The sequence below is a fragment of the Bufo bufo genome, chromosome 5 (assembly GCF_905171765.1).
Source record: "Bufo bufo chromosome 5, aBufBuf1.1, whole genome shotgun sequence".
NCBI lineage: Eukaryota > Metazoa > Chordata > Amphibia > Anura > Bufonidae > Bufo > Bufo bufo.
Window position 1 is genome coordinate 539,521,197 of NC_053393.1, and position 27,333 is coordinate 539,548,529.

A 27,333-nucleotide genomic window follows, 5' to 3' on the forward strand; every position below is an offset into this window, starting at 1 on the left:
TTTACAACCAATTTTTCAAATTTTCAACAAAATTTCCCAAACCATTTTTTAAGCACCAATTCAGTTATAAAGTGATTTTCAGGGGGCTTACGTAATGGAACCCACCCATAAATGACCCCATTTCTTTAATTACACCCCTCAAATTATTAAAAACTGATGTTACAAACTTTGTTAACCTTTGAGGTAAAATTTTAACTTTTTTGGTAGATTTTTTATGTTAATCAATTTTTATTGCAACACCGCAAGGGTTAACAGCAAAATGAACATCGATATATATATTACTCTGATTCTGCAGTTTATAGAAATACCCCATATGAGGCGGTAAACTGCTCTATGGGCACGCAGAAGTGGTCAGAACGAAAGGAGCGCCATATGGATTTTGGAGGCAGATTTGGCTATAATGGTTTTTAGGCACCATTTTGTATTTGAAGAGACCCTGATGTACCCCTACAGTGGAAACCCTCAAAAAGTGACCACATTTTGGAAACTACACCCCTTGAAGAATATATTAAAGGGGCATATAATTTTATTTTTATAGAGCAGAATTTTATGGACGCGGCAATACCCAGTGTGTCTATTATTTGTATTTTTGTTAAGTTTTACACAGTGAAAGCTTTTTGAATAGAATAAAATCTTGTTTTTGTGTTGCCATTTTCTGAGAGCCGTATTTTTTTTATTTTTTGGGCGATTGTTTTAGGTAGGGTCTCATTTCTTGCGGGATGAGATGATGGCTTGATTGGTACCATTTTGGGTTACATAAGACATTTTGATCCCTTGGTATTGCTATTATTTCTGTGAGGCAAGGTGACAAAAAATTGCTGTTTTGGCATATCTTTTTTTTATATTTTTTTACAGCATTCATCTGAGTGGCTATCTCATGTGACATTTTTATAGAGCAGGTAGTAACAGATGGCAATTTGTGGTCCCCAATGCACGGGCAATGTCTGTGCAGCGGTCGGCACGGATTGAGACTCATTCAACTTGAATGGGTCCGTGATCCGTCCGCACCGCAAAAAAATAGAACAAGTTCTATTTTTTTTGTGGTGCGGAGGCACGGACAGAAACACCAACTTTGTAGTGCTTCCATGGGGGTTCCGCTCCGCATCTCCGTAGTTGCGGACCCATCCGTAATGCGGAGTGCACATGGGACGGTGCCTGTGTATTGCGGACCCGCCGTATGCGGGCCGCAATACGGCCACGGACACACAACGTTTGTGTGCAAGAGGCCTTACACTGTGTAATACACTTCAGCCTGCTTGCCTGTGAGGGGACTGGATCTCACAGGCTCACAGGGATGGCATCCACGATGCCTAAGGAAGGCATCGGGCTGCCGTCAAAGCCATCGGGTCCCCGTCACAGCAGCGCTGCGATGGACAAGCGGGACCTGTCAGGATACCGCATGTGCCGTGGTGAGCGCTGACTGAAAACACAGATGACGGCGCATACAGTAGGGGTCCGGCTATCAATCACTGCCAGACTCCTGCCGCTGATTGGGCAAGTTGTGTCAGCGTTCAGGTGTCCGCTCACTGAGCTGAGCGGAGGCTGAACGCTGGCAGACTGATGCATTCTCAGCGGATCCGCCTCCACTGAGAATGCATTAGGGCCGGACGGATGCGTTCAGGACCGCTCGTGAGCCCCTTCAAACGGAGCTCACGAACGGACACCCGAACGCTAGTGTGAAAGTAGCCTAAGTGCACTAAGGAGCTACGAGGAAAAGGGTAATATGACAGACAGATCAGAACTGGACAAGAGCAACAAAAAACGAATCAGAAACCAAATGCATAGAGAGAGATAGAAGCCAAGATCCAAACCAGAGAAAGCATCAAAACTGATGCACGAGAGAAAGACAGAGTCCAGATTACCGTACCGAATCAGAACCAGGAAAAAATGTCAATAGCAAAAACAGAAGTCAGACGCAATGTCATAGCAATATCGAGGAGTACATGGTTGAACGTTAGTGATGCAAATAAAGACCAATCACAGGTGACTTTGGACAGCAGTCACCAGTTTAAATAGCCCTTTGTAACAAGCACGGGACACACTGCTGTGACGTCAGCACACAGTTGCTGGTGCAGAGCCTTGCTGGCCTGGCATCCCTGCATGCAGATAGGCCAACCATCCATGCTGTTATCAGGTCTGGTTATTATTGCAACTGAATGACACCAGAGGCACCTCTGCAGCGAGGCCAGGACTGCCGAAGACACGCCGGAAGGTAAGTACTAGTGTTGGTCGAGCAACAAAGTGCTAATGTGCTCGAGTAGAACACTTCCCGATGCTCAGGTGCTCTACAGAGCACAATGGAAGTCAATGGGAGAACACGAGCATTAAACCAGGCACCCCCTACTCTGAAGAGGGGAGGGTGTCGGGACTCTAGTTCGGCTTAGGAGTCCCTGCTCTGAATCCATATATACTGTATATTCCTGCGTATAAGACTACTTTTTAACACATAAAAATCTTCTCAAAAGTCGGGGGTCGTCTTATACGCCGGGTATGGCGGGCGCTGCAGTGCCGGGACGCCCGAATTATCAACAGAGAGAGCCCGGGCTATTGCCTTGTATCCCCAGCAGCTGAGAGCTGCGATGTAACCCACGGCATATGCCCCCCCTGCGCTGTACCTTTTTATACCGCCCCCTGCTCTGTACCTTGTATGCCTCCCCCCTGCTCTGTACCTTGTATGCTCCTTGTACCGCCATCCTCCCGGTCGCTCGCATCTCGCTCCTACTCATGTGCGAGATTTCATGCAGCGAGCGTGGATACACGGGATCCTCGCGGCCGCTCGCATCTCGCTCCTGCGCATGTGCGAGATCTCCGTGCGGCGTATCTAAGTGCGGCGCAGATGTGCATATGTGAATGTGAATATGAAGAATAACATATCAAAAACATGTTCAGGGTATAGGTGGCACATGTTTAGGGTCTGGGAGGCAGGGAGGGAGGACAAGGAAGGTGGTGGGATGCAGGGATGGCGGTGGTACCTAGGGATGGTGGTGGGATGCAGGGATGGTGGTGGGATGCAGGGATGGCAGAGGTACCCAGGGATGGTGGTGGGATGCAGGGATGGTGGTGGGAGGCAGGGATGGCAGAGGTACCCAGGGATGGTGGTGGGATGCAGTAATGTACTGCTGTGTGTTGAAAAAGGGGTAGTCTTATACGGCGAGTATATCCCAAACTCTATATTTTCAGTGTAAAAGTTGGGGGTCGTCTTATACGCCGGCATACGGTAGCTATGTCCACATATAGAGTCAGTGCTTGGGGACACCCAGTGTATTTAAATCTAATTTAGCTTTTATTTCTGAAAAGTTTCTCGTGGGATTCAAACTCACAATCTTCTACCTTACAGCCAAGAATCTTATCCACTGCACTATAGAGCTGCATGGCCAGTTCCAAAAAAAAAAAAGAAAAGAAATGAGACTTCTGCTGTATAGGAATACATACTACTAGTGCTAATGCGAAATAGAGGCTAAATTAGATTTAAATACACTGACTCGACCATCGCTCTCGAGCACGCGCGATATGTGGCCGAGAATAGCGATGCTCGAGCCGAACTGGTGTTCGGCCGAGCATGCTTGCCCAACACTAATAAGTACATGGCAATTAATATGAAAGAATGATCAGACTACAGAGGGTTTGCTTGTAGTCTGTCGCCATGTAGACACATAGGTATCACGGTCGGCGTGGCTATCACATACGTGACACAGAGGGAGGGAACGAGGAAGGCCCTGCCCAAGTGAGAGGGAAGATGGTGACCCCTGACTCACCTGGCGGCTGGCACCTGGCTGCCCTGACGTCCCTAGACGGGTTCCTCACCCGTACGCCGATCACGTGCCTAAAGCCCTGGCTTTCCCTGAGCTGAGCCCTAGATACTGAACAGGGCAATGGGAACACTAGTCCGCACCACTAACTCTAAGGGAAAACACCAAGGGGAGGACAGACAACACAGACTCAACATATATTCCCAGGTGGGCGACAACAGGAGACAACAATAAGCCCAACAGGGATCCGGAGGGTAGCACACAGGAACAACAACCAGGATTAACCACTCCAGTGGGTCAGTATAGATGTCCAGGCAGGAAGCTCTATAACTGGCAACTAGAGAAGTGTGAGGGGAGAATATAAGGAGGTAGGGAGTGGCAGACAAGAAACAGCTGAGGAGGAGAAGCTACGGATCCCTGAGAGAGACAAAAAGGACAGCAAGGCAAACACAGAAAACAATAACTAAGAAACACCATGATCTTTAGATATAGAGCGCGCAGCCACCCGCTGCGACTTCCTGACCCCGGGTATAACGGAGTCAGACGTGGCTCTTGATACCCTCGTGACAATAGGTCTGTATAGGAATTGTGTACACAAAACTTTAGGAAATTGTTAGTGAAAACTATCTGCAAAGTTGCTGCATTTTATATCACAAACACTAAATCATTAAGTATAATTGTTGCAAAAGCCAACATATCTTTTAAGTCAGTTTTTCTATAATTTTGCTTATAGTTTTGTTGCAGTGTCTGACCAGTCGAATGTCTTGATTTATTATCCTGACAGTGTATGCTCAATTACAAACAGATAAAACCCCCATAACATATTTTTTACACCGAACCAAGCTGAACTTTCTAGGTGTTTTCGATGATGTCTTCATGGCTTGGTCGTCTTGATAATTCCTAGCAAATTGATAATTGACTGTGTGTTGATTCAAGTCCCATCATGGCTGCCTCCACTGCGGGGGGACAGCCTACTACAAATGCTAGGACATTTTCGCACTTGTCTTGACCAAAAAAAGCTTTGATTTTTGCCACCTGAAGCAGCAGCTGCTGGCAGATTTTCGTTAAGTCTCACGTTTCTCTTCTCACGTGTAAATCACATCAGTGGAAGAGATGCCTAATAGATTCCAGAGTCTGTGTTCAGCCACGGCCATCGGGAGGCAGGAAGGGGATAATGAGCAGATTTACCTAAGGTGCCGAGTCAGGCTCGCAGGACGGGAGGGGGGCTGTGAAAGCTTTAGGTGGGCTGCCCGGCCAGATATGCAGTTCAATTTTACAGTCAATTGGATAACGCATCTGGAGCCATACATCACTGGTCACAAGTCAGAGCCGACTGCCGATTCAGGCTGAGTCCTGTCATTTCCTAGGGAAATGGCAAAGGGTCTATTTCTATGGCATATCTCATTGAGATGTTTTGTTTTTTCACCTAAAACACATTCATCTAGAGTATATGAAGCATATCTTGTATGTACCAGGATGTAGCAGAGCCGCAACCCAGTAAGATATAATGTGTGATAGTGAGTTATATAGACAGGGTGAGGCAAAGGTCTGGAAGCACCATTTTAACTGGTAAAATTTGTAGAAAATTGACTTCCAGTGTGCGAAAGTATTAATTTGGAGGGAGGTTGCATTCGTGGAGGAACTTTTTTGGATGCTATTTTGAATACCACCATATTGAATTCATCTCAGGTTTTTCCAATGGGAAGGGGTTCATGTGATATATCAGTCTTGGCTTGGATATTCTCAAAAACACACAGAATTGTCAGATTTGACACATCTTTAACTGTTTAGGAGTTAAGCAGGGTCAAGTTGGTAAACTGCTTCTAACATCCAATTTATCCATTGTCATTCCAGGTGAATGATCACGTCGTTATGTATAACATAGAAATTATCTGTCACCGTCCCTCCCATGATAGAGGTGAGAAGATCTGAAAGACTGGTGGCATGTGAGGGTATCTGACAGTCTCTCTGTTTTCTCCTTGTAGTGTTGTTGTTTGCTAATGACCACACCTCTTGTCAGGTGCAGCTTGTGGTCATTACTGAGGCTCTATTTAGTTCTGACTCACACTGCTTACCATGCGGTTGATATTTCCTGCTGGAGTTGGTTGAGCTTGTGTGTTGTTCCTTTGGATCTCCTGCTCCTCCATTCTTCTTTAAGCTAAGTGCATTTTGTTTCGCATTTTGTTGTTCGCTTGTGTTTGTTGTTCACTAGGCCTCAGGGAGACGCTGGTTCCTTTATCTTCGAAGGAACCGATAGTCTCATTTCCTGCCACTTCTAGGGATTTCCAGGGTCTCCAGGGCTATGGTTACGGTGTATTTCCATCTTCAGGGTCTACTCATATTGGCAGGAGTCAGGGAGAGGTCTAGGAATTCCTAGGAGGTCACCATCCCTCTCCCTTAGCTTTGAGGCCTAGACTCTGGTCTATTTCCTTCTGTGTGTTATCTGGTGTTTTCCCCTCCCCATTACCTGTGACATTATCCTCATATATGGAAGGAAGAGCACACATGAATTTGTAGGAGACTTCAGTTCACATCACCCAGATATGTGCCCTATTTCCAACTCAACTGTGCGCAAAATCATTGTAAAGTTTCCTGAAACAGGATCCATATTTGACAGACAGCAGACAGGACGACCACGTTCTGCTAAAGTGAGGAGGTTGCCACAAATATGCTGGCGTGCTTTGTTAAAAGCCCAAATGAGTAGTACCAGACGATTATTACTGAAAACCGGGATCCGTCCCACTCGCCGGCCTTAATCTCCTGTGCACTAGAGTGAGATGCCATTATCTTATTATCTCTGACCCTCTGTGTACCAAAAACTTAAGCTATAATTTATGCCAGTTTCTGGAGTAAGTTAGCGTAAATCTAGAGGCTCTCCCCCCTGCCTATAAGCACTGCTACCTTTTCTCACCACTTCAGAAAAGAGGAAAAATGATGTTGCAAATATGGCGTGCGTCATAATTTTTGACTTTTAAATAACACAGTAGTGGCATAAACACATTGATAAATGCCCATCACTGTGTTTGGAAATGGTCATGGTTTGGTTTGGTATTTGGAGGACTCATATCATAGGGTCTTTTTTCATTGATGGATCACTTAATGGATCACTTAGTGGTTTAGTACTTTAGTACTGGTCTCTTGTGGTTTAATTCTACAGTCTTTGGTATTCAGGGGTTTAGTTCTACAGTCTCTGGTTCCCGTGGTTTAGTTCTACAGTTCCTTGTATCCAGCGGTTTAGTTCTATAGTCCCTAGTCTCCTGTGATTTAGTTCTTGTCTTGGTCTCCAGTGGTTTGGCACTTCAGCCCCTGGTATCCAATGCCTTAATGTTTCAGGTATCCAGTGGTTTAGTACTTCAGTCTACAGTATCCAGTGCCTTTGGGCTTTAGTCCTTGGTATCTAGTGGGTCAGTACTACAGTCCTTGGCATCCAGTGGTTTTGTTCCATAGTCCCTGGTGTCTAGTGTACAGTAGTTTAGTGCTTCAGTTCATGATGTCCAGTTGTTAATGGCTCCAGGCCTGCTGTATAGTGATTTAGCACTTCAGATAACAATTCTGAGGTCAGGGCAGACTGAGTATGTGTGTAATCCAGATAGAAATTTAAAGCTTGGGGCCGATGGCAAGGAGCAGATGCAATAGACAGACAAGGTACGGTACAGACGAGATCACTAGTGACGATCGAGCATGCTCGGCCGAACAACTGTTCTGCTCGAGCATCTCGATGCTCGGCACATGGCGGTATTCGGTCGAATACCGCATGTGCTCGAACGCAATGTTCGAGTCTCTTCCCCGCATGTTTCTCTGCCCTTCACTGTAATGCCGTAGCCATGTTGGCTGCTGGCATTACAGTGATTGGCTGGCCGGAACGCGTCATCGGGTGCTATATAGCACCCGATGACGCATGTTCGGCTCATTCTTAGTCAGGGAGAGCTGTGCTAAGGAAGGGAAAGACAGTGTAGGGAGTGAAATAGCAATAATTTTATTAGAAAAACTTTTCAGAGAACCAAAAGTCCTTTTAAGGATTATTGTTGTGTGTGGCAGCAGCAATCTATATTTTTAGCGCAACCTGCGCTAAATTGCTAAAACTTAACAGACCCAAAAGTCTTTCTAAGGACTATTGTGTGTGGCAGCAATATCTATTTTTAGCACATCCTGCGCTAAATAGCGTACAATAGTTAGGCCGCTGCAGACAGTGACATTAGCTGCGCCACATCTCCAGTGTAAAGTGTGCGCATCCCAAAAATATCTTTGACATCCAGTGTACTTTTTCCGTAGATGGTGTCCGCTGCAGACAGCAACATTAGCTGCGCCACATCTCCAGTGTAAAGTGTGCGCATCCAAAAAATATCTGTGACATTCAGTGTACTTTTTCTGTAGACGGTGTCCGCCGCGGACAGTGACATTAGCTGCGCCACATCTCCAGTGTAAAGTGTGCGAATCCAAAAAATATCTGACATCCAGTGTACTTTTTCAATAGACGGTGTCTGCTTCTGACAGTGATATTACCAGGGCCGCATCTAAAGTGTAACGTGTGCGCTTCAAAAATTTACCTGTATATTTTGTGTAGACGCTGCGCACAGTGACATTACCGGTGGTATCTCTCCTGTATAACGTTTCTTCATCCCAAATACTTGTGACATTCCCTGTAATTTTTCATTAGCCGCTGGTGACAGCATTGACATTATCTGCGGGATATCTCCTGTGTGACGTTTTCACATCCCAAATACCTTTTAAAATTTGTTTGCACAAATCCTACCCTACTGTACGTGTGACATACTTTCAATCATATATAACATTTAATATGAAGAAGTCAAGCAGTAAGGGACGGGGCAGTGGCCGTGATGTTGATGGTGCATGCAGAGGCCGTGGCCCTGGGTGCGGTGAAACTGTGCCTGCTGCCAGAGCACAAGAAACACACTCATCCACGATTCCTAGCTTTATGTCCCAGTTTGCAGGGCGGTGCAAGACACCACTCTTGTAGTCAGACCAGTGCGACCAGGTGGTCGGTTGGATTGCAGCAGATAAAGCTTCCAGTCGGTTAAGCACCACCCTGTCTTCCACAAAGTCCAATCCTCACCCTGATCCTCCTGCATCCCACCATGGAGAGTCTGGGAAAACAAGTGATCCCACACTTGGATATTCCAAGGAGCTCTTTTCAGTGCCATTCCTTGATTTGGCCCTCTCGCCAAGCACGCTTGAAGAGGGACAGATCTTGTTCCATGATTTCCAAACTCTTGAGCATCCGCAATCACAATAAGATGATGGTGGGGAACGGCAATTACTGTTTAATGAGGTGGATGATGATGAGACACAGTTGCCAATAACTCAACAGAAATGACTGTCTCAAGAGGTTGATGAAGAGGATGAGACACAGTTGTCAATCACTGAGGTAGTGGTTAGGTCAACAAGTCAGGAGGATGAGCAGAGTAAGGAATTGGAAGAGGAGGTGGTGGATGATGAAGTCACTGACCCAGCCTGGGAAGGTAGAAAGCCGAGCGAGGACAGCAGTACAGAGGGGGAGGGATCTGCTGCACCGCAACAGGCTGGAAGAGGCAGTGGGGTGGCAAAAGGGAGAAGGCAGGCCACACCAAACAGGCCCGCAACTGTTCCGCAGAGCATACCCTTGCTGAAATATCCCTTGCCAAGGGGTAGGTGTTCCGCAGTCTGGTGCTTTTTTGAGGAAAGTGCGGACGACAAAAGAATTGTAATTTGCAACCTGTGCCATACAAAAATGAGCAGGAGCGTGAACACTAGCAACCTCACCACCACCAGCATGATCCGCCACATGGCATCAAAGCACCGTGATAGGTGGGCCGAACGCCTGGGTTCACAATCTGTGTCTGCGGGTAACACTGCCTTCTTTTCCCCTGTGTTACGTGCTGGCCAATCCCCTATCCAAGACGCAGGCCCAGATGCCTCCTGCCCTGCACATGGACCCTTGCAAGCAGTGACCACATCCACTTCCGTGTCCCAGCGCAGCGTGCAAATGTTCTTAACCCAGGCATTTGAACGCAAGCGCAAATACCCAGCCTCCCACCCACAGGTCATAGCACTTAATGCGCAGCTTTCCAAATTACTGACCCATGAAATGTTGCCATTTAGGCTTGTGGACACTGAGGCCTTCTGCAGCCTGATGTCAGTGCCCATCCTGCATTACGCAGTCCCCAGCCGCCACTATTTTTCAAGGTGTGCAGTGCCCGCCTTACACCAACATGTGTCCCGTAACATCACACGTGCTCTGACCAACGCAGTTACCGGGAAGGTCCACTTAACCACGGACACATGGACAAGTGCATCCAGCCAGGGACACTATATTTCCCTGACGGCACACTGGGTGAACGTTGAGGAGGCCGGGAGTGAGTCGTACCCTGGGATGGCACAGGTGGTAACAACCCCAAGGATTGCGGGCCTAACGTCGATCAGGATTTCCGCCAGCACCTACATTAGTGGCTCCAACCCCCACTTCTTCTCCTCCGCCACCTCCACTTCCACCTCCGAATTATCCGCATGCAGCACCAGTCAATCATCAGTCGGTAGCTGAAAGCAGTGTAGCACTGCAGTGGAGAAGCGGCAACAGGCTGTGCTGAAGCTGATATGCTTAGGTGACAAACAGCACACCGCCGCAGAGCTGTGGCAGGGGATAAGAGACCAGACTGAGCTGTGGCTCTCACCACTCAACCTAGAACCAGGCATGGTTGTGTCTGATAATGGCCGTAACTTGGTGGCGGCTTTGGAGCTTGGCAAGTTCAGACACATCCTAGCCCACATCTTAAACTTAGTGGTTCAGTGGTTTCTCAAAACCTACCCCAATTTGCCAGAGCTACTAGTGAAGGTATGCTGCGTGTGTGCACATTTCCACAAGTCATCGACAGCTTCAGCCGGTCTGTCAACGCTGCAGCAGCGCTTGCAATTGCCAGCTCACCGACTGTTGTGCGACGTGAGCACGAGCTGGAACTCCACGTTCCACATGTTGGCCAGGCTTTGTGAGCCGCAGAGGGCAGTAGTGGAATACCAGCTGCAACATGGTCGTCGCCTTTCCAGTCAGCTTCCGCTATTCACAAACGAGGAATGGGCATAGATGTCTGACCTCTGTGAGGTTTTAAGAAACTTTGAGGAATCAACATAGATGGTAACCATCCCACTTCTGTGTCTACTCAAACGCTCGCTGCTCACAATGAAGGCGGGCGCTTTGCATGTGGAAGAGGTTAAAATGGGGGAAAACATTACACAGGGTGATAGCCAGACCACCCTCAGTTCGTCTTCTCAGCACGAATTGGACAATGAAGAGGAGGAGCAGGAGACGGTTGCCTCCGCTACAGAGTAGCTACAGTAGTACCCATAGCAGGTTTATTCCATCTGTTCAGCGTGGGTGGGCTGAAGAGGAGGAAGAGGATGAGGAGATTGGGAGTGATCCTCCTGATGACGACAGCGAAGTCTTGCCTGTTAGTACTCTGGCACACATGGCTGACTTCATGTTAGGCTGCCTTTCCCACAACCCGCGCGTTATGCACATTTTAGACAACACGGATTACTGGTTGTTCACCCTTCTCGACCCCCGCTACAAAGAGAACTTGTCATCTCTCATTCCTGTGGTGTAGAGGACGAGCAAAACGGTGCAATACCAGAAAGTCCTTGTTGAAAAATTTCTCCAAAAATTTCCATCTGACAACGCTGGCTGCAGAGTCCGTAGTTCCTTGGCCAACCGAGGAGGGGAGACAAGGGGAACACACAGCAGTTCCAACAGAGGCAGGGCAACGCTCTTCAAAGCCTGGGACAGTTTCATGACACCCCACCAGCACCCTCACCCTGATGCGTGACCTAGTGTCACAAGGAGGGAAACATTTTGGAAGATGGTGAAGGAGTACATAGCAGACTGTGTCAGCGTCCTCAATGATCCCTCAGTGCCTTACAACTACTGGGTGTCCAAGTTGGACACGTGGCACGAACTGGTACTCTACGCTTTGGAGGTGCTGGCCTTCCCTGCCGCCAGCGTTTTGTCTGAGCGGGTATTTAGTGTTGCTGGTGGCATTATAATAGATAAGCGTATCCACCGGTCAACTGAAAATGCTGACAGGTTGACTCTTATAAAAATGAACAAGGCCTGGATTGACCATGACTTCTCGGCTCCATCAGAGGAAAGCTAATGAACATATAGGCACTTTAAATGTGTTGTTTATAGTGTATTGAATACACTGTATTCCCATGCATCCCTTCCACCACAAACAAGGGTATATGGTTCAATCTTCCTTTTCTCATCCTCCTTCTCCTCTTCCATCATATCAACATGCTTATTCGTCGCATATAATGCCCTCGCATATATGCCCTTCGCATATAATGTTTCACAGGGTCAGTTCAGCTGCAGGCCCTCGCATATAATTTTTTAGAGGGTCAGCTCACTAGCAGGCCCTCACCTACAATGTTTTTTTAGGGTCAGCTCACCAGCAGGCCCTCGCATATAATGTTTTACAGGGTCAGCTCACCAGCAGGCCCTCACCTACAATGTTTTTTTAGGGTCAGCTCACCAGCAGGCCCTCGTCTAAAAAAAATTTGAGGGTCAACTCACCAGCATGCCCTCGCATATAATGTTTTACAGGGTCAGCTCACCTGCAGGCCCACACCTTTTTACAGGTCCAGCTCACCAGCAGGATCTCCCATATAATTTTTTAAAGGGTCAGCTCACCTGCAGGCCCGCACCTAAAATCTAAAATAGATTAGTTGACTTTTTTTTTTACCCTGATTAACCCCTGAAGGAAAAAAATTGTAGCGATCAGTGATGAACGCGGCATCTGTGGGGTTCACTGACGGTGGCAGCGCAATCAGTGTTCCCTGTCATTGTGCCCACTACATAAAAAGGAATGCGCTTTGTGATAAAGTAATTAGTAAAGAATCTAATTTCTTTGTGAAATTCGGCGACGCAGCTGAATCGTATTTTTCCTAACTTCGCTCATCTCTACTCCTGACGATAGGTCGTCAATATATATGGCCTGCACAACTCTATTAACTCTCACAGTACTGAAAGAAAGATCACTGAGATATAGTTCCAATAAACACAGTAAAAGTGGAGCGACACACAAGCGAATGCCTGTGACAGTACGATAGCGGGGACACAGGCCGCCAGCCTAAAAGTACATTTGAACTAGTTAGAAGAACCTTACTCTTTTCACATTCCTCTCTTTTAACACACATAAGCCCAAAATGGCATAGGAATAAGGCAACCAGTCCTTTTAAAGATAGGACTTTGAATCCCTCATGGACAAGCTTCCTCATAATACTAGACCCTATGGTCAGGCAAAATATTCAACAATTTTAATGCAAAACTTTATAATTACTTGATGTAATAACTAGGGATGAGCGAATCGACTTTGGATGAAACATCCGAAGTCGATTCGCATAAAACTTTGTTCTAATACTGTATGGAGCAGGAGCTCCGTACAGTATTAGAATGTATTGGCTCCGATGAGGCGAAGTTATTTCTTCGCGAAGTCTCGCGAGACTACTCGTAATAACTTCAAAAATTAATTTGTACTGTAAAAAAAACATTTCCCGAATTTGGGATTAGTTCCAAGGTACCACTTGGAACTGAACCTGAGTTCGGGAAATGTTTTTTTACAGTACAAATTAATTTATGAAGTTATGGCAAGAAAGTCTCGCGAAGCAATAACTTCGGCTCATCGGAGCACCTGCTCCGTACAGTATTAGAACAAAGTTTTATGCGAATCGACTTCGGATGTTTCATCCAAGTCGATTCGCTCATCCCTAGTAATTACCTACAGAGCTCCATTGTGTTATTATAGAGTTAACGGTATGCGCGAGCTCCCTCTAGTGGTGACTGGAGGCAACAGAATTTTATCACTCAGCTCTATGTCTACGCAGGGGATTTGGAGTCTTGTATCGGAAAAATGGAGCTTTGACTGCTGTTAAGATATAGTATGAAATTAATCAACACAGAATTTAGTAAAAAATAAAATAAATAGAAAACAACACACAAAAGGATGGCTATTTCCTTAGAATTAGTAACCTATTATTGATTTATAATAACTAAATGCTCGGATTTGAAATACAACAGGAAGCTGACTATTCTGTAGACTCCAGGCTCAGCACGGAGCGCCCTGCACTGAATTGACTCTGGCTCCGAAATTAGACATTTATTGAGTAAGAAAAGATTTTATTGTGCGACTCTTCGGATACGCTGCTGTTCATCGCTTGTCAGTCACCAAGCAAAGCGTGAAATTGTGCTCTGCTGTGCCAGGAAGATTCATAGCTCCCGACAGACGAACACTTTCCATGGTAAGTACCACTCATCTCCACGGCTCCCGGCACAATGCGCTTATTGTGGAGAGGGGAAAGTTCCCTGGATTTACTTTTACTTAAGAAATGAATGAAGAAATGAAGCTGCAGATATTGATTTGTATTTTCTCATCTATAGGCAGATGATTTTGCGACGGCGGACAAGCTTCCAATGTGCCATCTGGCATTTATATATGGCTCAGCTTTTGTGTGTAGCCCAGGATTCCTGATTCTTCACCTTGAAGTAGGACCAGATTTTCATCTCAGAAGCCTGCTGTTTGTGCATTAGACTCCAGCCATCCATTAGGCCACCTTAAGTCAGGGATGGCTTTTAAATGTCTGCTCTTAGGCTGTTTTCACACTTGTGGCACAGCAGTTCTCTGGACTCCCCCCAAACCCCATAGGCTATAATGGGATCCGATGGGAATCCGGCAGCTCCCCGACATGGATCTGCACAGAGGGATCCGTTCAGATAATACAGCCGTCTGCATCCGCTCAGAACTGATCCGTTTGTATTATCTGTAACATAGCCGAGACGGCTCCGTCTTGAACACCATTGAAAGTCAATGGAGGACGGATCCGTTTTCTATTGTGCCAGTGAAAACGGATCCGTCCCCATTGACTTACATTGTGTGCCAGGACGCATCCGTTTGGCTCAGTTTCATCAGACGGACACCAAAATGCTGCAAGCAGCCTCCGGAGCGGAATGGAGACGGAACGGAGGCGAACTGATGCATTCTGAGCGGATCCTTATCCATTCAGAATGCATTAGGGCAAAACTGATCCGTTTTGGACCGCGTGTGAGAGCCCTGAACGGATCTCAGAAACGGAAAGCCAAAACGCCAGTGTGAAAGTAGCCTTAGGTGTTGTGTAGATTTTATTATTTTCCCTTATAACATGGTTATAAGGGAAAGTAATAGCATTCCTAATACAGAATGCTAAGTAAATTAGGGATGGAGGGGTTAAAAATAAATAAAATTAAACTTGCTTCATCCACTTGTTCGCGCAGCTCGGCTTGTCTTCTTTCTTCTTCTTTGAGGACCTGGGAGGAAAAGACCTTTGGTGATGTCACTGCGCTCAAGATTGGGTCCCCATCCCGATCATCTCCTAGCAACCGTGCGTGAAAATCGCACCGCATCTGCACTTCCTTGCGAATGCGATGCAGTTTTCACACAGCCCCATTCACTTCTATGGGGCCTGCGTTGCGTGAAAAAAGCACAATGTAGAGCATGCTGCGACTTTCACGCAACGCACAAGTGATGCGTGAAAATCACCGTTCATTTGCACAGCCCCATTGAAATGAATGGGTCCGGATTCAGTGCGGGTGCAATGCGTTTACCTCCCGCATCGCATCCGCGCGGAATACTCGCCCGTGTGAAAGGGGCTTTAGGGTTATTCACTTTTGAAAAAAGACGACTGAGGGGAGATCTAATTACTATGTATAAATATATCAGGGGTCAGTACAGAGATCTATCCCATCATCTATTTATCCCCAGGACTGTGACTGTGACGAGGGGACATCCTCTGCGTCTGGAGGAAAGAAGGTTTGTACACAAACATAGAAAAGGGTTCTTTACGGTAAGAGCAGTGAGACTATGGAGCTCTCTGCCTGAGGAGGTGGTGATGGTGAGTACAATAAAGGAATTCAAGAGGGGCCTGGATGTATTTCTGGAGTGTAATAATATTACAGGCTATAGCTACTAGAGAGGGGTCGTTGATCCAGGGAGTTATTCTGATTGCCTGATTGGAGTCAGGAAGGAATTTTTTATTCCCCTAAAGTGGGGAAAATTCTACCTCAAAGGTTGTTTTTTTGCCTTCCTCTGGATCAACTTGCAGGATAACAGGCCGAACTGGATGGAGAGTTACTAAGTTACATGAACAGCAGAGTGTGTTGCAGCTCCCGGTCATGCACCGCCCCTCCAGGCCTGCTCCTTAATTGCTCCTTTAAATTGTTTAAATAAAGCTTATATAACCCCATAGTGTCATAACAGTGCTATACACACAGTGCCCCCTATTAAAACCAGCCACACAGTGCCCCCTATTAGTACCAGCCACACAGTGCCCCCTATTACTACCAGCCACACAGTGCCCCCTATTAATAACAGCCCCTAGTATGTAATGCTTTCTATTAGTACCAGCCAAAAAATAAACCCTAACTGTGCCAACAACACATTGCCCCCCAGCAGTGCTCCTCATTTCTCTGTCCTGAAAGATACATGCATGTAACCTGCAGAGGGCGCTTACATTGAAGACCTGCCCTGATCTTCATGATTGATGCAGTGAATAAAGCTTTAATCTAATGATGCTGCTGTGCTCTCTGTATCAGAAGAGGCCATGTTCTTCATGTTGGAGACTGCACAGAACAGATGGACACATGCCTCCCAAGGTCTTCATGTTTGTCCTGCATTTGAATGGAGTATGAAGTGTAGATGCATCGATTTAACCCTAAAAATTGCCAACTAGGGAGCAGAGAAGAAGACAACTGATTTCCCCTTGACAATCACTCAGTCTATATTCTGTTTACTGATATAGAGTTTCAATTGTTGCCACGTTTTCAGTTCCCTCGTATCCTTTATAGCATTTTTAGTTTAAATTTGTATTTATAAGGGGGTAACCTAATGTTCAGTAGACTTTTTATCTATCTTTCTATGTACCGTAAATTTATTTGCCATAACAGCAGCCACCTGGTATTGAGTGCGGCTGGTCGGCAGTCTGCTGGTGCCGACTTCTTTCTGTTTTCCCCATTTACTCTACAGGTTGTAGCTCTGCTACTGGACCTGGGAGCAGGAGGTTACATTAAGCATCAGGAATTCATTAGGTTCAGCCAGTGCCAACCTGTGCCCATAGCCACTGCCAGATGGGAGAAAGCATAATACTGCCACCTACATACGGCATCTCCTGTGCTAGAACCATAGTCTGGATTATAGTTTGTATGTTCTTGTGGTTTATAGAAAGATAGTAATAGAAATATTAAATCTGAATCTATATTTTTCAAACAGCAAAATGCTATTTATGTTTCTTTCTCTTCCTTTTTCTTTCTTTCTCCGTCTTTCTCTCTTTTTCTTTCTTTCTTTCTTTCTTTCTTTCTTTCTGTCTTTCTCTCTTTTTCTTTCTTTCTTTCTCCATCTTTCTCTCTTTTTCTTTCTTTCTCCGTCTTTCTGTCTTTCTTACTTTCTTTCTCCGTCTTTCTTTCTTTCTTTCTCCGTCTTTCTCTCTTTCTTACTTTCTTTCTCCGTCTTTCTTTCTTTCTTTCTCCGTCTTTCTCTCTTTCTTTCTTTCTTTCTTTCTTTGTCTTTCTCTCTTTTTCTTTCTTTCTTTCTCCGTCTTTCTCTCTTTTTCTTTCTTTCTTTCTTTCTCCGTCTTTCTCTCTTTTTCTTTCTTTCTCCGTCTTTCTCTCTTTTTCTTTCTCCGTCTTTCTCTCTTTTTCTTTCTTTCTCTCTTTTTCTTTCTTTCTCCGTCTTTCTCTCTTTTTCTTTCTTTCTCCGTCTTTCTCTCTCTTTCTTTCTTTCTTTCTTTCTTTCTCTCTTTCTCCGTCTTTCTCTCTTTCTTTCTTTCTCCGTCTTTCTCGCTTTATTTCTTCGTCTTTCTCTCTTTCTTTCTTTCTTTCTCCGTCTTTCTTTCTTTCTTTCCTTCTTCTATCTATTTATCTTCCTATGTCTATTTTTCTATCTATCTATTTGAGATGAGCGAAGTTATGAAAAATTAACTTTGGCTACTTCGTCAAATTTCATAGAGAAATTTGATTTGTGACGAATTACTTTGTCACGAAGCGCATTTCTTTGTAAGTAGTGGGTGCAATGACGGGGAACGGCGATCACATTGCCTCCCATCATTGTACCCCTCAGATGCCACATACACTGCTAATAGCGGCATCTGAGACTAAAATTATCATTATCCCTTTGATTGCGGAGAGGCCATTGCGGTCGTCTTGATTGAAGATTTCACATGGTGACTTCATCCTTTCACCACAATGGGAGTGCTGCCTCACTTTTTGTTCATTGTGTCTATCTATCTAAAATCAAAAAGTACAAAATTCCTCTGCATTTTTTATTTTATTTATCTGGATGTTGGATCGCTCCTGCAGCCGCTGGCACACCGTAATTACTTTAACTGCTGTGCTGTCCATACTTAAGGATTATCTATCTATCTATATTCTATCTATTTATCTAGAAAAAAAATGAGAGTTGGGCAGCACTGCAATTTCTTACGTATAGATGGAGTGCCAGTGGCTGAGTAGACGATCCTACTCCAAATGGATAAACAGAAGAAATTCCACGGCACATCCAAGGAGTAAAATAAATGAAGTGACTTTATTCACCAGGCATGCAACGTCACAATCCGCTTACTTGGATCTTTCTCAAGCAATGGTCATTGCTTGAGAAAGATCCCAGGAAGCGGATTGAAACGTTGCATGCCTGGTGAATAAAGTCACTACATTTATTTTACTCCTTGGATGTGCCGTGGAATTTCTTCTATTTATCTATCTCTCATATCCAGTGGCTTACATAGAGAAGTAAGGACCCCATAACAAGGATCAAACCAGGCCCCCCACACAAGACAGAAGGATTTCTGCCTAAACCCTTTTCAATGATCCTTGGGCCATTTTCCCACTGACTCATTTGCTTAAAGTTGTTCCTTTAGTGGGTAGATTCCTGACCGAGTTTTAACCCCCAGTAGAAGAGGAGATAATCATAACCAAGACTGGGCCCCCTCTTTCCCTGGGCCCCATAGTAGTCACATGGTCTGCCGCTATGGTAGTTACGCTCCTGCAGCACACTATATCAAGCAGGTGCAAATTCGGCAAAGACCAGCGACCAAGGTCCAAAACGATATATGAATAGTTAGAGTGCTAGTGTGCTTTTCTTCATATATCTATCTATCTCATATCTATCTATCTATCTATCTATCTATCTATCTATTATCTATCTATCTATCTATTATCTATCTATCTCATATCTATCTATCTATCTATCTATCTATTATCTATCTATCTCATATCTATCTATCTATGTATCTCATATCTATCTATCTATCTATCTATCTATCTATCTAACTATCTATCTATCTATCTATCTGTATATCTATCTATTATCTATCTATCTATGTATCTCATATCTATCTATCTACCATATATTTGATTATTCATTATGTATATTTCTTCCATATTGATTCACTTCACTGTCTGTATAATTTTTTGTACAATTGGCATTAATTCCACTTTAAAGCAGATTTGCATCACAATATCAATTTCATTTTGCTCCATTTCTTTTTTAAAAGCATCCTGTTTTTTTCTTTTCATTTTTTTTTTGGAACTTGTCGGAAAATAATTCCTTAAAACAGACCCAGACATCCCATGCAGCTCAAAATTTATTCCACATACGTCTCAAAACAATTGGTTTCCCCTTTATAGCTTGCTCTGCATTCATATGACACTTCATAAACTTCTTCAAACTCCATCTTGAAAACCACTATCCCTATACCTGGTAAGCGCTGGAACACCTAAGAAATCGATGGCGGAGATCAGACTAGTTTATGAAGTGCAAGGTTTCTGGAGTGGATCTGTGGAGTGGAAAGCAAGAGCAGACTATAGCAGAGGCTCAGCGAGCATAAACATGCCATAAATAGGGGGATAGAAATGGGTCAAAGCAAGCCAAACCCTGCAGAAAAAACTCACAACTAATGCGCCTTGTTAGGGGATATTTAAAAAAAAGGGGGAAAAACAACGACGATGATGAAATCACGAGCAACGGACTGATGTAAGGTATGAAAATAATGTGCGAGATTAGAACAATAAACTCACTGTGGACAAACCAATGGTAAAAGGAAACAAAAAATATTGACATATATAACAGATAACATAAAACATAAATAAATAAAGATTTAAATAAATAAATACATATATATATATATATATATATATATATATATATATATATATATATAATGCAATGAATGGCAGCACCAACCTTTAGATTTGAAGATTGGGTGCAACCTCCAATAGGAAAAGCGTCCCAGGATAATAAAAATAAAAAATAGAGCTGCACTACTTTTTTTTTTTTTTTTTGTGAAAAAAGAAAACTGTTTATTCACCCAGTGGTGACGCGACGTTTCGGCTCCAACATGAAGCCTTTCTCAAGCAATGTAACAATGCAAACTGAACATACTTATAGTGTGAGGAAATGACATCATCAAACATAATTAGCATTAACCCATTCCTGTACAAGTGACATATGAAAAAAGAAAGTGAAATATATACGTGTACATATGTAAGTCTGGTGAATACAGTGCATAATCATAAGATAGAACCATGATACAATTGTATATCATAATACATTATGTGAATAAATACAAAAGTCATGTATATAAAGTGCACTTGTGCAATAACCCAGATAACAACTGGTTAAAATGAGAAGCTACTACCACACTTCTATCATGGGGCGTGGCCAGGTCACATGACTATGGACATGGATACAAGCACATAATCAAGCAAATTCCCGATGTGACTCCATTGCCAAAGTCAGCGTCTAAGAATCTCGGATGCGCATTCGTCCGATGAATGCGTCATCCGACAGACCAACACATATATGCGGTCAAGTGCGCATGCGCCAAAGACCCGGAGTGCTGCTCTATTTTATATATATAATATATATATATTTATTAGCTTTAATAAATTTGGGGTCCTCACCCGTTCACGTTATACTGAAAGTGCTGCCTCATCATTCGTTTGATATATATATATATATATATATATATATATATATATATATATATATATATATAAGAAAGAATATGAATTGATATTAAAATAAAAAAAATTGAGGATGTAAACTGATATAAAAAATGCCAAAGATCAACATAGAAAATATAAACTGATTTAAAAAAATACTAAAAATCTAAAATGAAAATTAAATTTAAGAAAAAAATCTTTGTTTTAAATACAGTAAAATTACCTTAAAAAAGTTGGATTTCTTACCTCGCATATATTTGTCAATTTGGGAATATCTGTCGTTAAATAGCCAAAGTTTTGAAGGAACAAGAAGACAGAGCATCGGATGGATTCCAAAATGGCTGCACCAGGTCTATAAAATTGCAACAAAAAAAAAAGATCCAAGTGTTTTATTTTCAGAATATGATTTTTATTATTTTATTAAAGAGGACTGGTCCCCTCTCTTAATATGTCAGTCTTAATAACTAATTGCATTCCTCATGAAATAACAGTTCTGAAGCATCCTCTAATAACTCTACCTTGTGCCATTCCTCTGTTATTACTCCTAGAAATGCATGAATAAATTGACAACTGGATGTTACAAGTTGAGGCGTGTCCCTGGACATTAAGACACTGTCTAAACAGTGCTGGCAGAGCCAGATTGTGCAGGGACGCAGCACTTGGATTTGGGGAATGGTAACACCCAGTTGTCAAATTTATAGACTTCTAGGAGGCATAACAGAGGAACCACACAAAATAGAAAAGATGTTCTATGATTATTATTAGAGATGAGCAATTTTTTTTTTGATTTGATTCGGCCGGTTTGTTGAACTTTTTGAAAAAATTTGTTTCGATCCGAATTTATTTGCAGCGAATCGCGTTAAAACCGTTATTTCCTGGCTGCAGAGAGCCTTTATAGTGGTGTAGAACACTTTGCCTTGCAGTAACACACATAGGGAGTCTGCTGTGGTAGTGAAATAATACTGTGAACCAGTATGACATGCAGATGACAGGTGTCACTCTTAGAATCACTGCACACTTCACTTAGTCATGGGGCCAAAACTGACCAAATAAATCAAGTATAAACTCAGCCTTACAGGTCGATGTTAGCGTCAAGAAGAAGCGCACTCCTTTTACACCGTTATCAGCTGATTCCACATAGATATCTACAGAACCTGTTCTATTAAACGCTTATACAAGTAGAGCCCCCGACAGAGTGGAGAGGGTGTCAGCAGTAAGTTTGTGTTGACGTCACTGATTATTTTGCCCTTCCTTTGATCCGTCAGAACAATAACCCCCAAAAAGCGGATCCTGTCTGTTGAGCATCCGCCTTCGGTCAGCATTTGGTCAGTAATCTATCAGTATTGCTAATGCCAACAGGAGTGGATCCAAAACACAGATGACACGTGAATGGAATATTTGCATGTCTTCTGTGTTTTGTACCCACTCCTGCTTTTGGCTACACAATTACAAGCCAATTCTGATGGGACCATACAGGCCTTACAGCTGCTACACAGACAGGATCCGTTGTGCGTCTCATTTTTCCTTCCTGCTGACAGATCAGAAGGAGGGACAAATAAATAATGATGTCAGCCAGGTCGAAAGGCAAAATAGTGGCCCAGTCATGAAGTGGGGAGGGTGGGAACAGCATGAGAAATCCACAGAGTGGCCCTATGACATAGTAGTGAGGTGGAAGCAGCATGAGGAGAACACAGAGTGGCCCAATGACAGTCTGGATGTGGCGGCAGCATCAGGATGAGGCCACAAAGTGGCACAATAACAGTGTGGAGATGGCGGCAGCATCAGGAGACCACAGAGTGGCAAGGTGACATAGTGTGGAGGTGGCAGCAGAATGAGGAGGCCACAGAGTGGCACAATGACAGTGTGGAGGTGGCAGCAGCAGCATCAGGAGGCCACAGAGTGGCACAATAAAAGTGTGGTGGTGGCGCCAGCATCAGGAGACCACAGAGTGTCAAGGTGACATAGTGTGGAGGTGGCGGCAGCATCAGGAGGCCACAGAGTGGCGAAATGACAGTGTGGAGGTGGCATCAGCAGCATCAGGAGGCCACAGAGTGGCAAGGTGACAGTGTGGAGGTGGCAGCAGCATGAGGAGACTACAGAGTGGCAAGGCGACATAGTGTGGAGGTGGCAACAGCATGAGGAGGCCACAGAGTGGCAAGTTGACATAGTGTGGAGGTGGCAGCAGCATCAGAAGACCACAGAGTGGCAAGGTGACATAGTGTGGAGGTAGCATCAGCATGAGAAGACCACAGAGTGGCAAGGTGACATAGTGTGGAGGTGGCAGCAGCATGAGGAGACCACAGAGTGGCAAGGTGACATAGTGTGGAGGTGGCAGCAGCATCAGGAGACCACAGAGTGGCAAGGTGACATAGTGTGGAGGAGGCATCAGCATGAGAAGACCACAGAGTGGCAAGTTGACATAGTGTGGAGGTGGCAGCAGCATCAGAAGACCACAGAGTGGCAAGGTGACATAGTGTGGAGGTGGCAGCAGCATGAGGAGACTACAGAGTGGCAAGGCGACATAGTGTGGAGGTGGCAGCAGCATGAGGAGACCACAGAGTGGCAAGGTGACATAGTGTGGAGGTGGCAGCAGCATCAGGAGACCACAGAGTGGCAAGGTGACATAGTGTGGAGGAGGCATCAGCATGAGAAGACCACAGAGTGGCAAGGTAACATAGTGTGGAGGTGGCAGCAGCATGAGGAGACCACAGAGTGGCAAGGTGACATAGTGTAGAGGTGGCAGCAGCTGGTGGTGGGTGAAAGAAGGAGCACTTGGCATCAGATGTGTGGCATCAGGCGGGTGGCAGCATCAGAATAGTTGCTGAGGCAGGTAGCCAGAAGAAACCGGTCTCTTTTGTCAAAGTGTTGGTGTGGTACCATGGATGATCTGGTTTGATGCATGGAATTGGTGTGTGGAAATCCTGGCTGATCCACACCTGATTCTTCTTGACAAAGGTCAGTCTCTCCACATTTTGGGTGGGAGTTTGGGAGTTCTTCTTGGGGTAACTATGGCCCCCGCTGCACTAAACACCCACTCCTGTCACCTGTGTAGCAAAACCACCCATTTTGCTAGACATTGCTTGTCTCCAATGTCCTCCTCCTCCAGTTCAGCCCCCACAGGGCTCATGTGGCCGTGAGATGTAGGCGCCACGTCTCCAGCAGTGATGAGCGGAAGGGGCAATATTCGAATTTGCGATCTTTCACGAATATTTGGGCGAATATTCGTCATAAATTCGAGAATTCGAGAATTCGTGATCTCTAGTCATTATTTTCTTGATTGCGAAAATCAGCAATTGGAAAACTTATGGCCTTTCTCTGTTCGTATAGTCGGTCCAACATATGGAGGGTGGAATTCCAACGGTGAAAATGTTGCATATAAGCCTATGTTGGGGTTTGCCGTTCTGCCGCTGCAGCTCAAGGAGGGTGTGCTTTGCGGTGTACGAATGGCGGAAGTGCATGCAAAGTTTCCTGGCCATTTTTAGGATGTCTTGCAGATGGGTGGAAGACTTTAGGAACCGCTTGACAACAAGATTGAACACGTGTGCCATGCAGGGCACATGGCTCAGCCCTACTTGATGCAGTGCCGACACCATGTTCTTCCCGTTGTTGGTCACCATGGTTCCAATTTTCATTTGTCGCAAAGAAAGCCAGGATTCGATTTCTTGCTGAAGGACACGGAGCAGTTCCTCCCCTTTGTGACTCCGTTCGCCCAGGCAGACGAGGTGCAGAAAAGCGTGACACCGCCGTTCCCTGCACATGTGGTATGCTGGAGGGGCACTGTGAATTGTCCCTGCAGTGAAGGCTGAGGACACGGTGGAGGATGAGGAGGCAGAGGAGGACATTGTCGCAGGACATGCATGAAAACGTGGAGGCGGAAGCGGCGTCACCTGTCCAAGTTGCTGGTGTGGCTGTGCAGGAACCACATTCACCCAGTGGGTCGTAAAGGACATGTATTGTCCCTGATAGTAGTTACAGCTCCACACGTTAGCACGGCCGTGCACTTTGGCAGAAACCGCCAGGCTCAAGGACTGGCCCACCTTCTGTTCTACATATGTGTACAGGGCTGGTACTGCCTTTTTGGCAAAGAAATGATGGCTTGGGACTCTCCACCTCGGCTCGGCACAAGCCATTAGTTCTCTGAAAGATGCAGAGTCCACCACTTGGAAAGGGAGGGACTGCAGCACCACCAACTTGGACAGGAGCACATTCAGCTTCTGCACTGTTGGATGAGTGCATACTGCTTCAGTGATCGATTGCTGATGGAATGAGTAACGAGGACTAAGAGAAGGAGGAGTAGGAGCATCAGGACCAACAGATGATGGGAAGGACAGACAGCTTCCTTCGCCTAAGGTGGTGGAGCCTTGACAGCTATAAACCGGGTTCGTGCCACTGGGCGATGCAGCGGTTGCTGCAGCAGGATGGACCACCACATGGGAGCAACGGTTCTCCGAGGCCATTTTACGGTGACGCTGCATATGTTGATGCAGGGCCGTGGTGCCTACATTGGAACCCTGGCCACGCTTCACCTTCTGCCCACAGATTCTACATATGGCCATGTTCACCTCCTCCAGCGGCTTAACAAAAAACTGCCACACCGCTGAGTAGGTGATTTTACCCCCAACACTACGCACTGACTGACTGCTACCGCCGCTGCCTCTGTGAACCCGTACTTCCCGGGCAGGTAGGCTCCTGCAAAGTGGGTGGTCTACCCTGGGCACGTTTGGCTACCGACCTCCCACTGCTGCCACCCTGCTGACTTCCAGCCACGTTAGCGACTTGCTGGCTCCGCCGCTACCTCACGGGCAAGCTGTCACCCTCTTCTCCCGATGATGATGAAGCCCCTAATTCACCCAGCTCCCAAGTGCAATCAGCTACATCACCATCATCGAGTACTGTCTGCACGCCACTGATGTCCTCCTCAACGGTCTCTAGGTCAGGAGCCTGACCGCTCACAACACCAGCTCCCATGCCACTCTCCTCATCACTACTTGCCCGCCTACCGGAGGAAGCGGTGGATGTCTCCTTCACATCTTGGCTGGGCAGGAGCTGCTGACTGTCCTCTAGTAGCTCGTCCTCGCTGTATAGTGGAGCTGAGCCCACAGCATACAATACATCTCTGGCCGAGGGAACAGAAAAGGAGTGAGGCAGGTTGAGGACAGGTGAGGGCACACGACCTGTTCCCGAGCCATGCCAACTAAGGGTTGTGTCTGACGAACCCACCGACTCTTGGCCGGGGGTGTCTGACGTCACTTGGGACGAAGTGGATGACCGAGTCAACCATTCAAGAACCGATGAGTTGCTGGTCAAACACGACCGCTAGATGACACTGGGAGCTCTGGTCTTTCGAAGTGACCCCTGCTGCCACGGCCCCTTACTCTGCTGCGACCTGTGCCTGCGCCAGAAACATTTAGGCCTCTGCCCCTCCCCTGTGCAGGGCCTGGCACTTATCTATCTGACATACTGTTAGATATTAAATAAATAAAAAGGAAATTAAAACACCCCAAAAAAGTCAGTAATTTTCTCACTTTACCACAAAACGGCTAAGCCCTTTTTTTCCCCACTAATACACACAAAAAAGGGCTTTAGAACATATAACTGCACTGCTGAATGGCAAATAGGCCCTTATTTTTTTCCACTTACACACGCCACAAAAGGCTTTAGAACATATAACTGCACCACTGAACGGCAAATATATATATTTTTTGCCACTAAAATACGACAAAAAGTATATAATGCCTGTATCAAACAGCACTTGCACCCCAATAACAAGAACGGTTTGCTGGAATTACAGAGCTGTATAATGGCAATTTGGATCCCCAGTCAGTGCAGCAAGGTGTAATAGGATTGTTCCTATTACCCAGGCTGTAACCTCCCCTACTGAACCCTGTTCTAAACAAATGTTGGGGAATGATTCCTCCCTATCCTTGTCACGCCCATGTGCATGGTCGTGACTCCTTGGGAGCCGCATGCAGTTGCCCGCGGTCTGGGTGTTTTGTCAACCACAGCTGGGGGCTGTTAGTAGTTTGCCTCTAGTGCGGTTGCCGCGGACAACAGGTGTTTGTTGGCAGTGTAGCAGCCTGAGCTGGTTGCTAGGCGCCTCACTGTTGATGCGTGCGGTTGCCTCTGGCTATGCGTGTGTGTATGTATGCACTTTCCCGGTTTGTTGTGCACGAGGTTCTGTATGTGTGCATTGTGACACTTTTCATCACTTGCGGTTGTCCGTGGCAACGTGTGGTGTTGTGTACATGTGGTGGCAGTGTCTCGGCCTTCTGGCTGTTTCCCAGGACATGGTTGCCACGCATGTCGTTGCCGGTGGTAACAGCTGCAGTTTGATAGGTATTGGTACACTTCCCCTTTAAGTGGCTTTCTTCCCTTGCCTGGTGTAGGAAGGGTTAATTCCCTTCTTTGTGTGTGAACACTGGGTGTGTCTGTGTGTGGGTGTGGCTACTTGGGGTTATTTAGCTCCTGCTGGATGCCAGACTCTGAGGGGTACTTCAGCCTTGGTTAGCTGGAGTCATCCTCCTGGTTATTTACCATCTGCCAGTGAGGGCCACCCTTGTGGTCATAAGTTAT

At 45.5% G+C, this 27,333-nt stretch overlaps 1 protein-coding gene across 1 annotated transcript in view; it reads right to left on the bottom strand.

The window, feature by feature from the left end:
* The window catches only part of AGMO (alkylglycerol monooxygenase), a 241,059-nt gene that overhangs the window by 79,440 nt on the left and 134,286 nt on the right, over positions 1-27,333 (bottom strand). The window contains exon 12 of the mRNA XM_040431290.1: positions 21,007-21,112. Within this exon, the coding sequence (XP_040287224.1) occupies positions 21,007-21,112 (106 nt within the window). The remainder of the gene's footprint in view (positions 1-21,006; positions 21,113-27,333) is intronic.